General features: G+C 36.2%; 1 protein-coding gene across 2 annotated transcripts in view; it reads left to right on the top strand.

Moving 5' to 3' along the window:
• The window catches only part of SYT14 (synaptotagmin 14), a 236,577-nt gene that overhangs the window by 58,167 nt on the left and 156,986 nt on the right, over window positions 1–21,424 (top strand). For both annotated transcript variants that reach the window (XM_028488489.1, XM_024133832.2), the window contains exon 2: window positions 20,709–20,873. In XM_028488489.1, the coding sequence (XP_028344290.1) occupies window positions 20,762–20,873 (112 nt within the window). In that variant the 5' untranslated portion in view covers window positions 20,709–20,761. The remainder of the gene's footprint in view (window positions 1–20,708; window positions 20,874–21,424) is intronic.

The raw sequence follows: 21,424 nt of genomic DNA, 5'->3' as shown, positions 1-21,424 counted from the left end.
CTGATCTTAGTGGAAATGGTTTCAGTTTTTCACCATTGAGGATGATGTTGGCTGTGGGTTTGTCATATATGGCCTTTATTATGTTGAGGAAAGTTCCCTCTATGCCTACTTTCTGCAGGGTTTTTATCATAAATGGGTGTTGAATTTTGTCAAAAGCTTTCTCTGCATCTGTTGAGATGATCATATGGTTTTTCTCCTTCAGTTTGTTGATATGGTGTATCACGTTGATTGATTTGCATATATTGAAGAATCCTTGCATTCCTGGAATAAACCCCACTTGATCATGGTGTATGATCCTTTTAATGTGCTGTTGGATTCTGTTTGCTAGTATAAAAAATTTATTTTTATTTATCTATTATTTTTTGGCTGTGTTAGGTCATCGTTGCTGCGCGTGGCCTTTCTCTAGTCGCGGCGAGCTGGGGCTACTCTTCGTTGCAGTGCGCGGGCTTCTCATTGCGCTGGCTTCTCTTGTTGCGGAGCATGGGGTCTAGGTGCGCGGGCTTCAGTAGTTGTGGCACATGGGCTCAGTAGTTGTGGCTCGCAGGCTCTAGAGCACAGGCTCCATAGTTGTGACGCATGGGCTTAGTTGCCCGGGGGCATGAGGGATCTTCCCGGACCAGGGCTCAAACCCGTGTCCCCTGCATTGGCAGGCAGTTTCTTAACCACTGCAACACCAGGGAAGTCCCCCATTCATCTATTGATGGACATTTAGATTGTTTCTAACAAATGCTTTTTCTGTTTATTTTCTTCTGCTGTTTTGACTTATTCCTTACTGTAAAATACTCTCCAAATCCATCCTTTACTCTTCTTTTACAACTTTTCTGAGTTTCTGGATCTACCTTAGCATTTTTATACAGTTATATTCAGTATTATAATTCTCATCTATCAACACTAATTTATATCCCTGTTTTTGAAAGGTCTCAAAATTCCTTTATGAACATGAACTTTCTAAATATCTTCATCACACTAACTTTAGCCATTTGGGACTTGTTTACAACAGGATCTTCTTAGCCTTTCTCTCAAGCAGATTGCTAATCTCAATGCTCTAAATTTTATATTCCTCCAGCCTTTCTTGATAGCCTGTTTTAGTTCTTAATCCTCACAGTTAAATAGTTATTTGTCTAATCAAGTTTTTGAGTATCATTACACATCATTTTCTATATTTTCTAATCTTAGAGTTCTGTATTATGTGGTCTAACTGATCTGTATATACTAAAACCTTCAACTCCTTTTGTCATTTCTTCCACAGTGCAAAGTAATTTCACGTTTGGCATAAGGACTTTTAATAGATATTTAGTGAATTTAATTATTTCTCTGTGAACCTTTTTGTTGTTCTCATTTTTAATTTGAATTTGGAGACCATAGTGCTTTAATAAGAATCTGATAGCATAACAGAAGACTTAGTTTTCACTTGTTAGAAACTTTACACTGCCGATTTCTATCTTACTTGTATTATACCGTTATTTTACATTTTTTCCTAGCACATTTTAAGCCAACATTTTCATTAACCTTTATCAGCGTTTGGCCCCTGGTGGGATAGTAACTTGCCATTATCTGTATTGAACTTTATTTTGTTTTGATGTCTTATTTCTTTAATATATTGAGGTTCCTCATGTATCTTTCTTTTAATGAATTAGCCACCATGCCCAACCTAATGTTCCTAGCATCTTCTACAAAATTAATGACCATATTCTCAGTTCCTTCATTCAGGTTATTGGTAAAGGTATTAAGTTACAGTTTTATGGAGTGATTCTTTTTAAGCTGATTATGAATCATTGAGTTTTAGATGTAATCTTACATCCTTTTGTGTAGATTCATTCTTTCTCCCTCTATCCATATCCATTTCTCAACCCTCAGTCATGGCCACAGCTATTTGCTATTCCCTGACTTTAGTTTGCTGGGCCGGAAAAAAAGAATATTCAGTTAGGGAGGGAGTGACTTATATGGACTCTTTGACATTAGACCTAGTCACCAGTTAGGGCAATTATGATCAACTAGAGAGGTTGGCACAAGGCAAAACTGGCTCTAATATCAGTGCTAGCCTGAGAGATAGCCTAAGTGGTATGGCCTGCCATGAAGCCTAGTGACTTACTTGTTGGAGTTTCAGACCTTCACCTAGAATTTAGATCCTGTCTACAAGTTTGTAGATTAAATTGAAATTTCATTTTAGAGAAAATTGTGAGTTTTCCCCAAGAAAGCTAGACATCGTATGTGTTTTCAACGTCTACATAACTAGTCATTCTTTCACAGAAAGAAATTAACAAGTGATCCTGACATATTTCACTGAGACATAAAGATTGTTCCTTGGTGTCACGTGTCTTTCTAGATAATTGAAACTTGGTATTTTGATAACTTGTACTAATAATTTCTCATGTATCTGCCATGGTTGTCCTTAAAAAATAATAGCATTTGGCATTTAACCCACAGGCCATATTTCATTTACTTGAATATCAGTTGATATTCATAGAAGAAAGATCACTTGTCAAAGCATGTGAATGGATTGCCAGCTTTTATATGCATTCACAAAATCTGTAAGTAATTTATATTTTGTTAGATGAGTGTGGTATAATGCCATGGATTGGACGTTCTCTGTCATTGGAAATAGAAGCATTAATGGAGCAAGTAGAGGAAAAGTATTTAAAAAGTAATATAGGTTCTTATATATGTGTTTATACATTAACCAGTTTATATGTTTGAGACAGCCTAAAAGGTCGGCTCCAAGAAGTACCTCTTTCTTCTAGCCATTCAGTTGAGGCACCTAACATGTCAGGTATCACCATTTTTCACTTGGATTACTGAAATTACAAAATGTCTTTTACTAGTCCACTCCCATCTTTATTTCTACACCAGAGTGAACTTATCAGTTCCATGCTTAAAATACTTTATAGAGCCCCTGTTGCTTTCAGGATAAAGTTCAAACTCCTCAACAATCTTTACAAGGTCTTTCATGATTTTGCCCTTGCTTACTATACAGCTTTATCTCTTGGTACTTTACACTTTTTGTTCTATTCTTTTAATTTGTCATTATCTTTTTCCTGTGGGCTTTTTTAAAAATACTATTAATACTATTTTTTCTCTTTGCTTTGTTTCTTCTTTCTTACTCTAGAATCTTCATATTTCAGTTTAGGAGTCAGTTCCTTCGGGAAGTCTCTATCTCCCAAGCCAAGGTTAGGTGCCCCTGTAGTACTTTATTAAGCCTCTGGGTTCAGGGACCACATTTGTCTTATTCAGGCTTTCATTTCTATTTCTTAGTATTTATTGAATAAATTAAGGTACAGTTTAGTACTTCTCAGGCATTCACACTGATAGAAAAAAGAACATTTGCCCCCTATGGGTACATAAAGATACCTGCTAAAAGCATTAAAGTTTCATCATTTTGAATTTTATTTTTTAAATTTCTGCAAATTTTATTATTTAGTTTTGTTTTTTGTTCATTTAAAATATAAAAAAGTTTACTTACTAGTAAACTTTTATGCAAATTACATAATATCTCCCTAAATCTCTAACTAAAATAGACATTACTGAAAGATGTGTCATGGTACACCACCAGATTTTATTCCTCTTAGTTTCATCATTCCATTGCTTATCGCTTCTCTTTTTGATTGACATATTCTTTCTTCAGCTGTGTGATTAATGCTGATTTTGTTACAGGTGATTTGGTTAACTTACAGAACCACTCTCTATTTTCGAAACATTTTTAATTAGTCCCTATTTTAATATTTAAAAATCGTATTCACAGCCTCTAAGTACCAAGACTCAAACTGCTTCGTATTTGATTCTGCTCCAACACTACCTTGCTTGTTCAGTAATGCTAACTGCAGCTGAAATCAGAGGGGATGTATTAGAGCTGTTTGCAAAGCTCTCAGAGTAATTTTTCTTTAAAATGTCAAATATTTTAGCTTTCATTATATCTGGTATGTTATATCAACAGAAAAGGTAGAAAGGCATAACTTTGCAAATGGAGCTCCACATTTTTATTCAGTATGTGTTGGGAATTCAGGTAAATAGTCCTTAAATTTCAAATTGCTGTATTGAAGTAGGAATGCAATATGATGTTGAGCTTTTATCACCACTAAATAAAGTGTGCTGGACCTGTTTAGTGGTAAGAAGAAAACATGATATGCTGTTAAGGTAGATGCACTTTTGATTGCACACATACATATTCAGACACAGTAAATCCATATGCCTTATTTTCAGCAAAGGTTGTGTTTTCCCAAAATGGATCAAGTTTAGTGCTAAAGAAAGATTTTTTTTTTAGGGTGAGCAAAGGATATTTTAATCACTTCAGGAAGAGAAGTAGAGAGATGTCAGCAAGATAACAGATTAGGCGGTCCCAACACTTGTCCCCCCACAAAAACAATGAATAATCAACTAACTACCAATGAAAATAGCTCTAGGACAGCTCTGGAGTACAGTGAAGCAACTGGAGCTATCCAGTGGAACATAAAAACTGAGAATAGTTTCATAGAAAAGTATAAGAAGCATTTTACCTGAATCACTCCATCTCCAAGTCCACTACAGCTTGACACCAAGAAAGATACCATTGGCATGACCTCCCCTCGGGGGTAAAGACAAGCAGCAAGACTCTTCCAGATGTTGCCACTGCCATTGAGGAGCCTAGTAGCCTTCACCACTGCTGTGGACACCTGCAACTTTCACCCACTGAGGACCTCCACAATCTTTGTCAAAACTGACCTCAGCTGATGGAGCTGCCTGGAATCCACCCCACTGAGTCTCCTTGGAGTAACCACCACTGTGTCTCCTTCACCCCACTGCCCAGGAGTAGAGTTGCTGCAACACCTGTATGGGGGCTAGAGCCACCTTTTTGCTCCTCCCCACTCCCAGGCTGGAGCTACCATATCTACTGTATCCTCCCTCCACCCTTCCCCAGCCTGGTGCCACTGTCTTCATGCCTCAGATCCTGGCTCACAGTTTTTTCACATGCACTGGAACACTACCAGTTGAGATTTATCCCTGGCATGCAGGGGTGATTTAACATACACAAATCAATCAATTTACTACAACACATTAACAAAATGGAAGGAAAGAACCATGTGATGATCTCAATAAATGCAGAAAAAGCATTTAACAAACTCAATATCTATTCATAATTAAAACTCTCAACAAAATTAGTATAGAAGATACTTATTTCAGTGTGATAAAGGCCATATATGAAAAGCCCACTTACTATGATAAGTGGGGGGAAAAAAATGAAAACTTTCCTTCTAAGATCTGGTTCAGGGTACAAGGGAAGAATTCCCAATCCACCACTTCTTTTCAACATAGTAGTGGAAGCCTCAGCCATAGCAGTTAGATAAGAAACAGAAATAAAAGGCATTCAAATTTGAAAGGAAGAAGTAAAATTATGTTTGTAGATGACATTATCATGATCCATATACATAGAAAATGCTAAAGACAATCCTATTCACAATAGCAACAAAAATAATTAAAAACTTAGGAATAAAAGTCAGAGATGAAACACTTGTACACTGAAAATAGAACATTGATGATGGAAATTGAAGAAGACAAAGATAAATGGAAAGATGTCTTGCATTCATGAATTAGAAAAATTAATATTGTTAAAATGCCCACGTTACCCAAAGTGAACAGCAGGTTCAGTGCAATCCTTATGATCCCAATGGCATTCTTTACAGAAATAGAAAAAACAGTCCTAAAATTTGTATGGAATCACAAAAAAACCTCAAATAGCTAAAGCAATTTTGAGTTAGAAGAACAAAGCTGGAAACATCACACTTCCTGATTTCAAAATACATTACAAAGCTACAGCAATAAAAAAACTGTGGTAGGGCTTCCCTGGTGGCGCAGTGGTTGAGAGTCCACCTGCCGATGCAGGGGACATGGGTTCGTGCCCCGGTCCGGGAAGATCCCACATGCCGCGGAGCGGCTAGGCCCATGAGCCATGGCCTCTGAGCCTGCGCGTCCGGAGCCTGTGCTCTGCAACGGGAGAGGCCACAACAGTGAGAGGTCCGCGTACCGCAAAAAACAAACAAACAAACAAAAAAAGACACAAAACTATGGTACTAGCGTAAAATAAGACATATAGACCAGTGGAAAGAACAGAGAACCCAGAAATAAATCATGCATCTACAATTCTTCCGCGAGGGTGCTGAGATCACACAAAGGTGAAGGATAATCTCTTCAGTAATGGTGTTAGGAAAACTGGATATCCATATGCAGAAGAATGAAATTAGGTTCTTATCTCACACCATATGCAAAAATCAACTTAAAATGGATTAAACACTTAAATGTAGGACTTGAAACAATAAAACTACTAGAAGAAAACATAGGGAAAAAGCTTCTTGACATTGGTCTGGGAAAGGATTTTTTGGATATGACACCAAAAGCACAAGCAGTGAAAACAAAAGTAGACCAGTGGGATTGCATCACATTTAAAAACTTCTGCATGGCAAGGAAACCATCAACAAAGTTAAAAGGCCTCCTATGGAGTGGGAGAAAATATTTGCAAACCGTGTATCTGATAAAGAGTTAATAACTAATATAATACTGTAGATCAACTATAGTTCAATTAAAAAATAAAATGAAATATATAAGGTACTTATACAACTCAATAGCAAAAAAAAAGAAAAAAGAAATAACAAACAAGGACAAACAAAAGAAAACAAAGCAAATAACCTGCTTCAAAAATGTTCAAAAAAAACATACAAATGACCAACAGGTATATATGTAAAGATGCTCAACTTCATTAATGCAAATGAAAACAACGAGATATCAGTTCACACATATTAGAATGACCTTTATCAGAAAGACAAAAGATAACAAGTATTGAAGAGGATGTGGAGAAAAGGGAACCCTTGCACACTGTTGGTGGGAATGTAAATTGGTACCGAGATTATGGAAGAGTGAAAGTTCCTCAAAAAGTAAAAATACAACTACCATATGATCCACCATTTCTGGGTATATATACAAAGCAAGTGAAACCAAAATCTCTAAGAGGCATCTGCACTTCCATGTTCATTTCAGCCATTATTTACAACAGCCAAGATATAGAAACAACCTAAATGTCCATCAATGGATGAATGGATAAATAAAATGTATATATGTACAATGAGATGTTTTTCACCCTTAACAAAGAAAGAAATCCTGTCATTTGTGACAGTACGGATGAACCTGGAGGACATTATTATGCTAAGTAAAATAAGCCAGATGCAGAAGGACAAATACTGCATGACCTCACTTAAATGTGCAGTCTAAAACAGTTAAACTCAGAGTAGAATGGTGGTTGCCAGGGCTGGGGGGAGGAGGAAATGGGAAGATGTTGGTGGAGGGGGGTACAGAGTTTCATTTATACAAGATGAATCAGTTCTGGAGATCTAATGTACAACAACGTGACTAAAATTAATGATGCTGTATTGTATACCTGACATTTGCTAAGAGAATAATTAATAAGTGTTCTCACTACGCACACCCACAAAAATGATAACTATGTGAGGTGATGGATATATTAATTAGCTTGATCGTGGTGATTATTTCACAGTTGTAGCTTAAATATATACAGTTTTCAGTTGTCAACTATGCCTCAGTAAAGTTGGAAAAGATATATAAAGCCAAAAAAATTTTTAAAGAAGAGAACTAGTTGACATAATATTAAAATATAGGAGGAAGGTTCTTAGGTTTGAAAGAAACTTGTTTGTATCAGAATTTACTTGTTTGTTACCAGAATTTAATGGTTCAGAATTAAAGTCTGAAATAAGCATATCTGAAACTGTTTGACATCACAAATTGGCTTTAACTAGAAGATTCTCCTGCAGTTGGTGTTGAATTTTCAAAATCTTACTAATGAAGATCTTACTGAAAGGGACGGGCAAATAATCATTGGAAAAGTAAAGTAGAGGATGAAGTGGCCTCATCTTTTGCCCATACCATTTGACATTCAGATAATTTTGGAGAAATTCATATACATTGAATAGACAAAAAATTTGAAGCTGGGAACCCTAATTTGTTGTTTAAAAGAATGACTATGCTTTGCTATTGGGTGATTCACCAGGAAAAAAGTTTTTCTTAGTCTAAACTTCATTGGAATTATAATTCTGAAGCCTCAATCAAGACTGCCCTTGAAGACAAATATCTCCCAGAGACAGAGCTTTATTAATGATTAATTAATAAGTATTTGCTTTAAATATATTATCATAAGTGTAGTAAGTATATTATTTTCAAGTCTAAGTCTTAAGTGTAAGGTTTAAATATATATTTGGTGTTTCATACTTAATAAATGAGGTTTTTTTTCAATTTTTTTCAAGATTTAGTATTTTCTACTGCTGTTACAATATTTGAATGAAATTTCAATTTACTACATGTTACTTATAGGAAACATAGGTTTAATTTATTGATGGTTTGACGTTTGAAACAAGTCGGGTAGCATCTATTTTATCAACCTTGTCAGATAACTGTCTCCCAGGGGGGAGTTTTGTTTCTAAGATCTTAGTGTCCCACGTCACTGCCATCTGTGCCTCCCCCGCCATTGTCCCTTTAAATTACTCAGCAGTGAATTATATCTCTTATGAGTAAACATTTTTTTATTGATTGTTTTTTAATAAAATCTAGTATTATATTGATAGATATGTATTATTCCTTTCTTTGATTTATATGTCATTCTTCCAGTTTTGTATCATTTATATTATAATATAAAAATTTCACGGAAATTTTCATTTGTGGAAGTAACTGAGATGTTACAAAAGGAAATTTAAACAAAACGTATCAAATTAATTTTTTATATTCCCACATTGTTTCTTGGAATCTCTGATAAATTCTCTATTTTATGTCCAAACCAGAGCAAAATAAATTGTGGATTTTTTCTGATTAAAATATGTGAAAAATATTTAGGGCTAAATAGGAAGCAAGTATTTCTTTCAAAATGAAAGTTGACTTCTTTTGTAGTTCCCATTTTGTTCAAGAGATAGAATTGCATCTATTAAATGAATTATTAAAGTCTCCATGACTTTAGAGGATTAGTGTTTCCTGCCCAGTAGAACAAATCAGCAATACAGACCTTATAATGCAAATTGTAAGTTGTTTCTTTTTATCCTTCTTTTTTAAAGAATTATAAGAATCATAGGTACTTCTTGTTTAATTTTGCATTTAAAATATAATGGATAAAATAGTTTTGTAATATTTATTTTGTAGTTAATAGTTAATTTGTTTTGACACAAATTTTATTTAGGGAAGAATATTATTATATAAATAAGTTTATATTGAAAATATGTTGGCTTAATAAATAAATACGTTCCTTATAATTATATTTCTGTATATCTTTGTTTTTCTCATTAACTTTACATAGAAAATGTTCTTTTGTGACAACAGAAAGTAGAATTTAAGTGAATTCTATAATACTTTCAAAGTCAAAATAGATTTGATATTGCTTTTACAAGATTGTAATTTTTTTGTTTCCATGACCATTGTATCTATAGAAATTAAAATGAATTTTACTATTATTATTGAAGCTTGAATTTTGACAAAAAGTGGTATTTTTTAGTTTATCTTTTATAAATATATATATTCATAAATATATAGTACAGATAACTACTAAAGCCAGTTCCATCTATATAGCATAAATAATTATTAATCTTGGACAAGCTAAACTGTATTTTCTGGTGAATATTATATCTTGTATGCTTCTTGACTTTTCAGTGTAGTTTTTAGATACTTCATATAGGGAATCATATAGTTCACAGACACCTTATATTTTTATTGAGCATTACTAATACATATCAAGCTTATTGTTCTATAGAATACTTTTTTGTTTTTAAATTTTTATTTTATTAGCTTTTCAAACATGGCATATAATAATAAGTATATACTATTTATTTTGGCTTCTAAGCCGAGTTCTAAAGTTAATTTAAGAATATTTTGAAAAGTATCTTGAATAGAAAATATTATGATTCCAGTTTTGTGATTTATATATTTATTTTGAGAAAGCTGAAATCAGTTGCTGTATTTCAATGTATATAAAAAGCTAAACCATGAAATGTTTTCTCATAATATATGTACTAAGCTATATTATTTGATCGTATGGCTTTCCCTTATTTTTTATACTGCAGGTTGACATATAAGAAAGCAGTAGTGTTACTTGGTGTTTAAGACCATGGACTCTGGAGTCAAAATGTCAGGGTTTAAATCCAGGTTCTACCATTTCCTAGATTTGTGACTTTGGACAAATTTATTACTCTCTGGGCCTCAGTTTACTCATCTAAAGACTAAGATAATATATAGTATTTACCTATCACAGAATTGTTTTGAGCATTACATTTTAAAATGAAAGAGATTATAATAGTGCCTGGCAAAGAGGAAGCAGTAAGGATTAGTGTTTAACATTTTGGGAGCAGGAATCAGCGTGCCTGTATTCATATCAAGATTTTGTCACTGAATAATAATTTTAAGACCTGGAAAATTCTACTTATTCTTATTGAGCCTCAGTACCCATATCTGAAAAATTAGGTTGTAATGAGGATTCAGTTAGATAATGCTCGTAATGCACTTTCTAAAACAGCCCTTAGCAAATATTAAGCACTCTTTAAATGTTTGATATTGTTAATTTTGTTATTTGTTGGTCTTGGTTTTATTGTTTACCACATTAAAATTTTAAAAATTTGGATATGAGAAAACAATACATCAGTGAATTTTGACTTATTAACTAACTCTAAATTTGATTCAGCAAATTCAGTTCTTCAAATCTGTAATATTAAGCTAAACAGTTTAATTGTGCGCTGTTAGAGATTTTGGAGGTTCTCCTTAGAGGGAATATACATTTTTAAATAGCATTTACTTGCTTGCAGTGGATGATCTAGAATGTTTGAAAAGAGTAGATTTATCTATAGATAAATTAATCATAATCTTAGAAATATGTCGAATGGCTTTATAAGCAGATTCACAGTATAAATAAGAGTTTGGAGTAAATTCCATCTTGTGCTGTATGAAAATATATTTTATATTTGTGAGATCTGAGTTAGTGTAATTTTATTTAACTTTTTTGATGGTGTATAGCATTCATATCTTTAGGGTAATTTCAGTGTATTTTTCTATTGTAGTTTTATGGACAAGTGGGGTTTATCAAATGTTTTTTTTTTTGTGGTACGCGGGCCTCTCACTGTTGTGGCCTCTCCCGTTGCGGAGCACAGGCTCCGGACGCGCAGGCCCAGCGGCCACGGCTCACGGGCCCAGCCGCTCCGCGGCACGTGGGATCCTCCCAGACCGGGGCGCGAACCCGGTTCCCCTGCATCGGCAGACGGACGCGCAACCACTGCGCCACCAGGGAAGCCCTATCAAATGTTTTTATACCTAGAACTGATACTGATCAACTTCTGGTATTATCTCATTTGAAATAATAAATATTATTTCAATCCTGAGATAAGGATGAAAAATAAAAGTCTGAAGCTTTTTAGTATTTTCTATTAGAAAATTATTTCTTTTCTACAATTACATTACTGTTTTAATATTTTAAATATAAAATGTTTTCAATGAAATGTAGATAATGGGCATTTAGTCAAGCAATGGATAAAAAGGGAGTTGTAGGGGCTTCCCTGGTGGCGCAGTGGTTGCGCGTCCGCCTGCCGATGCAGGGGAACCGGGTTCGCGCCCCGGTCCGGGAGGATCCCGCGTGCCGCGGAGCGGCTGGGCCCGTGAGCCACGGCCGCTGAATAAAAGTCTGAAGCTTTTTAGTATTTTCTATTAGAAAATTATTTCTTTTCTACAATTACATTACTGTTTTAATATTTTAAATATAAAATGTTTTCAATGAAATGTAGATAATGGGCATTTAGTCAAGCAATGGATAAAAAGGGAGTTGTATAGTATATTTACCTTAGTAGTCTATTTGCCTTGTAAGTATAAGGCATCTTTCACCTTTTCTTAGTGAGAAAAGATTCTTTTTGTAGTTTGTTCAAATTTCACAGTATATATTTATCTAAAAACTTGTAAAGTAAGAGATTTACCTTTAAAGCCTAGTACCTATCATCTGCCAGTTCGGTTTGTATTTAGTCAGTGATGTCTTTGACATGCAATTGGATGAGCAAAGGGGAAAACTCCCAACTCTTTTATAACGAACCTGACCTTCATCAGAGCATTATCCTCCTGTTTCCCTCTGTTTACTAGGCATCCACACTGAAGTAGTCCACTGACATTGCTAATGTAACATGTCAAAACCTAAACTCCGTACCTGCTTCTCTCCTACTGCTCTCTTAGTTCCCATGCCCAAACCACATGCCTTTCCTCTCGTATTTTTTCATTTTGGTAAATTCTGTTACTAATTCACTCAAGCCAGAAACTTTAGAATTATTTTCAACTTTTCTTTATCCTCATCTTCTACATTAATTGACTGGGTTATTATCAATTTTCCCTGAACAAAATCACCCCACTTCTCTGCCACCGCTGCTACTGCTTAGTCTTCGTATTTTGCCGCCATTCATTCCCTGCTGTTTTCCAGGTTTTCTGTTGTTTTAAGCAATATCGTTCTACAAGTACAAAATATGTAGGATGGTATTCAAGGTCCTTTGACAGTTTGGACCTTGCTTTCATTTCCAGTCATAGCCGTTCTGGTATATTCTTGGTCTTTCCTGAACACACATTCATTCGTGCATTTACAAATATTTGTATAATGTCAGCTGGTGGTGCTAGGTGCTTGGAGGATACAGAGGTAAATAAGACAGCCAGGAGTGTTGCCCATTAGTGCTGATAGAATGCCATGCACACTGTTTCTCGTTTTTGATCATGCTCCTTCATCTGCCCTTTACACTTTAATAGAGTTTCTAGTAATCTTTCATACCCTACCCAAGTGTCATCTCCTTTCTGAAGTGTTACAAACTTTGCCAGGTAGTATTCCTTCTTGTGTTTCAGTAGTACTTTATATTCTATACTTCTGTTATAGTGCTTGCTATATTTTACTTGTTTATAGTTGACCTTTCTCCCTAGGTTAAATTTAAAAGTGGGAGGGGAGGAGAGAAATGAAGGAGGAATACAGAAATAAGGATTAAGGCAAGGCATAGGAAGAGACAAGAAGGGAAGGAGAGAAGGAAAACAGGAGAAGCAGTATGAGCAGTAAAGACACAGACTCTGAGCGCAGCCTCTGCTTTTCACGCGTTGCCTCAGGGAGCGCTCGCCTCGTCAAGAAGCTCAGGGTAAAGGCACAGCTGCCAAAGCAGGAGTGAGAGTGACTTGACCCTGGGAGGGAGACCCCAAAGAGGCGGCAGCCACAGGGGGCTGGAGTCCTGGCTGCTGTCAGCCTTCCCCGAGGGCTTCGATTGGGCCCCTCAGGCTGCGCACTGGCTGAGCACTGCCCGCCTCATTTACCCCGTCCTGCTTCATGTCACTGACCCAGTCTCCCTGTTGCCAGAATGAGCTGAGGTCTGAAAATTGCTCAGCAGGACCAGGCATAACACGGGCCTCTTCTCTTGTGGTTTCGCTTGCCATTGACCACTATCTTGATAATTCCATGTAGCCGACAGGGTCTTGGTCCTCCCACCTGGTGTCAGGCCTGAGCCTCTGAGGTGAGAGAGCCAAGTTCAGGACACTGGACCACCAGAGACCTCCCAGCCCCACATAATATCAATTGGTGAGAGATCTCCCAGAGATCTCTGTCTCAGTGCTAAGACCCAGCTACACCCAACGGCCAGCAAGCTCCAGTGCTGGACACCCATGCCAAATAACTAGCAAGACAGGAACACAACCCCACCTCTTAGCAGAGAGGCTGCCTAAGATCATATTAAGTTCACAGGTATCCCAAAACACACCACCGGATGCGGCCCTGCTCACCCCAAAGACAAGATCCAGCCTGACCCACCAGAACACAGGCCACCAGGAAGCCTACACAAGCCACTGAACCAACCTCACCCACTGAGGGCAGACATCAAAAACAACAGGAACTACAAAACTGCAGCATGCACAAAGGAGACCCCAAACACAGTAAGTTAAACAAAATGAGAAGGCAGAGAAATATGCAGCAGATGAAGGAGCAAGGTAAAAACCCACCAGACCAAACAAATGAAGAGGAAATAAGCAGTCTACCTGAAAAAGAATTCAGAGTAATGATAGTAAAGATATCCAAAATCTTGGATATAGAATGGAGAAAATACGAGAAACGATTAACAAGGACCTAGAAAAACTAAAGAGCAAACAACCAATGATGAACAGCACAATAAATGAAGTTAAAAATTCTCTAGAAGGAATCAATAGCAGAATAACTGAGGCAGAAGAATGGATAAATGACCTGGAAGATAAAATAGTGGAAATAATTACCGCAGGGCAGAATATAGAAAAAAGAATGAAAAGAATTGAGGACAGTCTTAGAGACCTCTGGGACAATATTAAGTGCAAGAACATTCGAATTATAGGGATCTCAGAAGAAGAAGAGAAAAAGAAAGGGTCTGAGAAAATATTTGAAGAGATTATAGTTGAAAACTTCCCTAACATGGGAGAGGAAATAATCAAATCCAGGAAGCGCAGAGAGTTCCATACAGGATAAATCCACGGAGAAAAACGCCAAGGCACATATTAATCAATCTATCAAAAATTAAATACAAAGAAAAAATATTAAAAGCAGCAAGGGAAAAACAACAGATAACATACAAGGGAATCCCCATAAGGTTACAGCTGATCTTTCAGCAGAAGCTCTGCAAGCCAGAAGGGAGTGGCAGGACATATTTAAAGTGATGAAAGGGAAAAACCTACAACCAAGATTACTCTACCCAGCAAGGATCTCATTCAGATTCGACGGAGAAATTAAAACCTTTACAGACAAGCAAAAGCTAAGAGAGTTCAGCACCACCAAACCAGCATTACAACAAATGCTAAAGGAATTTCTGTAGACAAGAAACACAAGAGAAGGAAAAGACCTACAATAACAAACCCAAAACAATTAAGAAAATGGTCATAGGAACATACATATCAATAGTTACCTTAAATGTAAATGGATTAAATGCTCCAACCAAAAGATAATAGACTGGCTGAATGGATACAAAAACAAGACCCATATATATGCTGTCTACAAGAGACACACTTCAGACCTAGAGACACATACGACTGAAAGTGAAGGGATGGAAAAAGATGTTCCATGCAAATGGCAATCAAAAGAAAGCTGGAGTAGCAATTCTCATATCAGATAAAATAGACTTTAAAATAGACTATTACAAGTACAAAGAAGGACACTACGTAATGATCAAGGGATCAATCCAAGAAGAAGATATAACAATTGTAAACATTTATGCACCCAACATAGGAGCACCTCAATTAAGCAAATGCTAACAGCCATAAAAGGGGAAATCGACAGTAACACAATCGTAGTAGGGGACTTTAACACCCCACTTTCACCAATGGCACGATCATCCAAAACTTTAACACCCCACTTTTACCAATGGCCAGATCATCCAAAATGAAAATATAAGGAAACACAAGCTTTAAATGACACATTAGACAAGGTGGACTTAATTGATATTTATAGGACATTCCATCCAAAAACAACAGAATACACTTGCTTCTCAAGTGCTCATGGAACATTCTCCAGCACAGATCATATATTGGGTCAGAAATCAAGCCTTGGTAAATTTAAGAAAATTGAAATCATATCACCATCTTTTCTGACCACAACACTATGAGACTAGATATCAATTACAGGAAAAAAATGTGTAAAAAATACAGACACATGGAGACTAAACAATATGCTGCCAAATAACCAAGAGATCACTGAAGAAATCAAAGAGGAAGTCCAAAAATACCTAGAAACAAATGACAATGAAAACACAACAACCCAAAACCAAAAAACTGCTGTGGGATGCAGCAAAAGCAGTGCTAAGATGGAAGGTTATAGCAGTACATTCCTACATCAAGAAACAAGAAAAATCTCAAGTAAACAACCTAACCTTACACCTAAAGTAGTTAGAGAAAGAAGAATAAAAATACCCCAAAGTTAGCAGAAGGAAAGAAATCATAAAGATCAGATCAGAAACAAATGAAAAGAAATGAAGGAAATGATAGCAAAGATCAATCAAACTAAAAGCTGGTTCTTTTGAGAAGATAAACGAAATTGATAAACCATTAGCCAGACTCATCAAGAAAAAAAAGGAGAAGACTCAAATCAACAGAATTAGAAATGAAAAAGGAGAAGTAACAACTGACACTGCAGAAATACAAAGGATCATGAGACGTTACTACAAGTAACTATATGCCAGTAAGATGGAAAACCTGGAAGAAATGGACAAATTCTTAGAAAAGCATAACCTTCTGAGACTGAACTAGGAAGAAGTAGAAAATATAAACAGAACAATCACAAGCACTAAAATTGAATCTGTGATTAAAAATCTTCCAACAAATAAAAGCCCAGGGCCAGATGGCTTCACAGGTGAATTCTATCAAAAAGAGAAGAGCTAACATCTGTCCTTCTCAAAGTCTTCCAAATAGGTAGGAACACTCCCAAACTCATTCTTCGAGGCCACCATCACTCTGATAACAAAACCAGACAGAGATGTCACAAAAAAAGAAAACTACAGGCCAATATCATTGATGAACATAGATGCAAAAATCTTCAACAGAATACTAGCAAACAGATCCCAACAGTACATTAAAAGGATCATACGCCATGATCAAGTGGGGTTTATCCCTGGAATGTAAGGATTCTTCAATATACACAAATCAATCAGTGTTATACACCATATTAACAAACTGAAGGATAAAAACCATATGGTCATCTCAATAGATGCAGAAAAGGCTTTTGACAAAATTCAACACCCATTTATGATTAAAACTCTCCAGAAAGTCGGCAGAGAGGGAACCTACTTCAACATAATAAAGGCCACATATGACAAACCCACAGCAAATATCATTCTCAATGGTGAAAAACTGAAAGCATTTCCTCTAAGATCAGGAACAAGGCAAGGATGTCCACTCTTGCCACTCTTATTCAGCAGTTTTGGAAGTTTTAGCTACAGCAATCAGAGAAGAAAAAGAAATAAAAGGAATCCAAATTGGAAAAGAACAAGCAAAGCTGTCACTGTTTGCAGATAACATTCCACTATACAGAGAATCCGAAAGATGCTACCAGAAAACTACTAGAGCCAATCAATGAATTTGGTAAAGTTGCAGGATACAAAATTAATGCACAGAAATCTTTCATTCCTGTACACTAATGATGAAAAATCTGAAAGATCATTCCTATACACTAATGATGAAAAATCTGAAAGAGAGATTAAGGGAACACTCCCATTTACCACTGCAACAGAAAGAATAAAATACCTAGGAGTAAACCTACCTAAGGAGGCAACAAACCTCTCTGCTGAAAACTATAAGACACTGATGAAAGAAATTAAAGATGATACAAACAGATGAAGAGATATACCATGTTCTTGGATTGGAAGAATCAATATGGTGAAGATGACTATACTACCCAAAGCAATCTACAGATTCAGTGCAATCCCTATCAAACTACCAATGGCATTTTTCACAGAAATAGAACAAAAAGTTCACAATTTGTATGGAAACACAAAAGACCCTGAATAGCCAAAGCAATCTTGAGAAAGAAAAACAGAGCTGGAGGAATCAGGCTCCCTGACTTAGACTATACTACAAAGCTACAGTAATCAAGGCAGTATGGTACTGGCACAAAAACAGAATTATAGATCACTGGAAAAAGATAGAAAGCCCAGAGATAAACCCACGCACATATGGTCACCTTATCTCTGATAAAGGAGGCAAGAATATACAATGGAGAAAAGATAGCCTCTTCAATAAGTGGTGCTGGGAAAACTGGACAGCTACATGTAAAAGAATGAAATTAGAACACTACTTAACACCATACACAAAAATAAAAAAGTGGATTAAAGATCTAAATGTAAGTTCAGACACTATAAAACTCTTAAAGGAAAACATAGGTAGAACACTCTGTGACATAAATCACAGGAAAATCCTTTTTGACCCACCTCCTAGAGAAATGGAAATAAAAACAAAAATAAACAAATGGGACCTAATGAAACTTAAAAGCTTTTGCACAGCAAAGGAAACCATAAATAAGACGAAAAGACAATCCTCAGAATGGGAGAAGATATTTGCCAACGAAGCAACTGACAAAGGATTAATCTCCAAAGTATACAAGCAGCTCATGCAGCTCAATATCAAAAAAACAAACAACCCAGTCCAAAAATGGACAGAAGACCTAGAAAGTCATTTCTCGAAAGAAGATATACAGATTGCCAACCAACACATGAAAGGATGCTCAACATCACTGATCATTAGAGAAATGCAAATCAAAACTACAATGAAGTATCACCTCACACTGGTCAGAATGGCCAGCATCAAAAAATCTACAAATAATAAATGCTGGAGAGGGTGTGGAGAAAAGGGAACCCTCTTGCACTGTTGGTGGGAATGTAAATTGATAACAGCCACTATGGAGAACAGTATTGAGGTTCCTCACAAAACTAAAAATAGAACTACCATATGACCCAGCAATCCCACTACTGGGCATATAACCCTGATAAAACCGTAATTCAGAAAGAGACGTGTACCACAGTGTTCATTGCAGCACTATTTACAATAGCCAGGACATGGAAGCAACCTAAGTGTCCATTGACAGATGAATGGGTAAAGAAGATGTGGCACATATATACAAAGGAATATTAACTCAGCCATAAAAGGAAAGGAAATTGAGTTATTTGTAGTGAGGTGGATGGACCTAGAGTCTGTCATACAGAGTGAAGTAAATCAGAAAGAGAAAAACAAATACTGTAGGCTAACACATATATATGGAATCTTTAAAAAAAAAATGGTTCTGAAGAACCTAGTGGCAGAACAGGAATAAAGATGCAGATGTAGAGAATGGACTTGAGGATGTGGGGAGGGGGAAGGGTAAGCTGGGAAGAAGTGAGAGAGTAGCACTGACGTATATACGCTACCAAATGTAGAATAGATAGCTAGTGGGAAGTAGCAGCATAGCAGAGGGAGACCAGCTCGGTGCTTTGTGACCACCTAGAGAGGTGGGATAGGGAGGGTGGGAGGGAGATGCAAGAGGACGGGGATATGGGGATATATGTATACATATAGCTGATTCACTTTGTTATATAGCAGAAACTAATGCAACATTGTAAAGCAATTATACATGGCTAATGTCTGGGCATAACTTGTTGGTTTTGGTAGCAGGATCTGGTCCTCAACACCAGCCTGATATTCAGGTAGCACTCCTACCATTCCTACCACCTTCTCCCTCACCCTCATCGCCCCTCCCTAACAATATCATTCTCTGCTCCATCCTCTGTGACAATATTATTGAGCCAGCTTTGAATAGGCTGTAATGTCATATCAGTTATACACCTGGATGCCTGGCTTTCACAAATAACGAAAAGCTAGGAGATTAAAGCACTCATCATTGACTGGTGGGTGACTTCATTTTTAACAAATGAGTTAGATGCTAATTGTCATGGCTCTTCTGATTGAAAGAAAAATCTTGAAGGAGATGACATTTTAGATGCTGCTTGAGCAGTGGAGGAAGAAAGAGTAGGGGATATTTGAGACTTAAGATTCATTCTCAACCAATACTTGAGTATTATATGGAAGGCACTGGTGATAGAAAAATTTAGTTCCTGTTTAACTCCAAATGACTTGTGTAGAGAGATAATGCAAAAGTTGAAAGAAAAGAGATTGCTGAGGATTGGAGAAGTTGGAGAAGGTTTTGTCTGTTCTCACTCTGCCCAATCTCCCTGGATGATTTCATGTATTCTCTTGAGATCAGATTCTCTTGAGAACCTGGTAGTTCAGCAAAGTTTCATGGAGTTTCTGGAATGTATCGTGATCTCCTGTCTCTATATGCACATGCTGTTTCTTCTGCCTGGAATAGTGTTAACTTGGCTAATTCTTAATAATTCTTCACATATAATCACAGCAGCTATTACTTTCAGAAAAGCTTGCTTGGTCTTTCAACACTGGGTTAAGTATTTCTGTAGTTCTCATAGCCCTTGTTCTTCCCCAGTCATAACCTTTATTGCACCATGTTGTAACTGCCTTTACTAGACTGTTCAAGGAAGACAGGAAATGCGTATGTGATAATGCCTGGTATATGGCTGCTGCTCCAAAAATATTTGTTGGTTGAATGAATGAGTGGGATTTGGTAGAGAGGACACTTGGTCACTCCAGGCAAGGGGAAGAGGGCAAACAAAAACAAGGCATGTGGTAATGCATATAGCTGATTCTGAGGCAGTGAGTGGAATCATTTGATTGGAGTGTAATATTGAAAAGAGAGGCTGCAGCTTTCAATGTCAGGAAGTCCAGAGTTTGTGTAATTAAAAAAGGCCATTGAAGCTTTTAGAGATAAGAAGAATAATATACATTCTCATAAATTCGATTAAGTGATAGACCTGTGCTTGGGAAATAAGTTTTTCTAATTCTTGTTTTAAAATTTTTGTAATACTTTTCAATGGACTAAACATATGATAACTGCCTCAAAAAGGCTCATCTTTTAAGATTGTTCCCACATAATTTATAGGGAAAGTTTTAGAAGATTTTAATATTCTTGAATAAATTGAACAACTCATTAAACTGTGCAATTTGTTTTTCTTATAAACTGAACTGTTCTGAACTATGAAAAATTTTAAATATAATTCAAATAAGGCAGTAATCTAACACATGCATAGGGGTTTCCTTCTTGTTTGTAACTTGAAGAGGAATAATGCTTACAGCTGTGACTTTTTTTTCCCCTCTAGTATCTCCAGAGGCAGTTGGATTTTTGTCAGCTGTTGGGGTGTTTATTATCTTGATGCTGCTCCTTTTTCTCTATATTAATAAGAAGTTCTGTTTTGAAAATGTTGGCGGGTTTCCAGATCTTGGTTCAGGATACAGTACAAAGAAGAATTCACAAGATAAAATTTGTAAGTATCATATCACTGCTTTCCCTTCTTTGGTCTTTCTGTCTGTACTATTTATTACTTTCTTTAAAAAAATATATATATATATACAATAAAAAGCTTGATTTTGACATGTAGTAAACTAACCTTGAGCCACTATTCTGAGAGTAAAAGATGTATTAAGTAAATTATGTTCAGTTATCTTTTTATTGCCCATGAATTGCTATCATAGTGCATAAAGATGAATTGTATACCATCATTGAATGACATTTTTATTTTTCAAATATAAGGTATGCTTTTGAGCCTGTTATATGAACAGATATGCTTTAAGAAGAAGGATGTATCTTATTACATTTTATGCTTTAATCCATTGTCCAAATAGTTCCCTAGAGAGCTTTTTTCCCGTGTCCCTAGAAGGCTTTTGAAAGTATTCACCCTTTATCTTTACGTGCTGTTGAATTCTCAGTGATGGATAATTTTATTGTTTGGAGAAGGTGGTTTTCCCTGGTAACTTAGTGTATAAAGTCTTATTATGAAAATTAGTGTTCCTCTCCCTCCCTTGGCACCACAGGCAT

Source organism: Physeter macrocephalus, chromosome 4 (assembly GCF_002837175.3).
Source record: "Physeter macrocephalus isolate SW-GA chromosome 4, ASM283717v5, whole genome shotgun sequence".
NCBI lineage: Eukaryota > Metazoa > Chordata > Mammalia > Artiodactyla > Physeteridae > Physeter > Physeter macrocephalus.
This window is presented reverse-complemented; position numbering and strand designations above follow the sequence as displayed.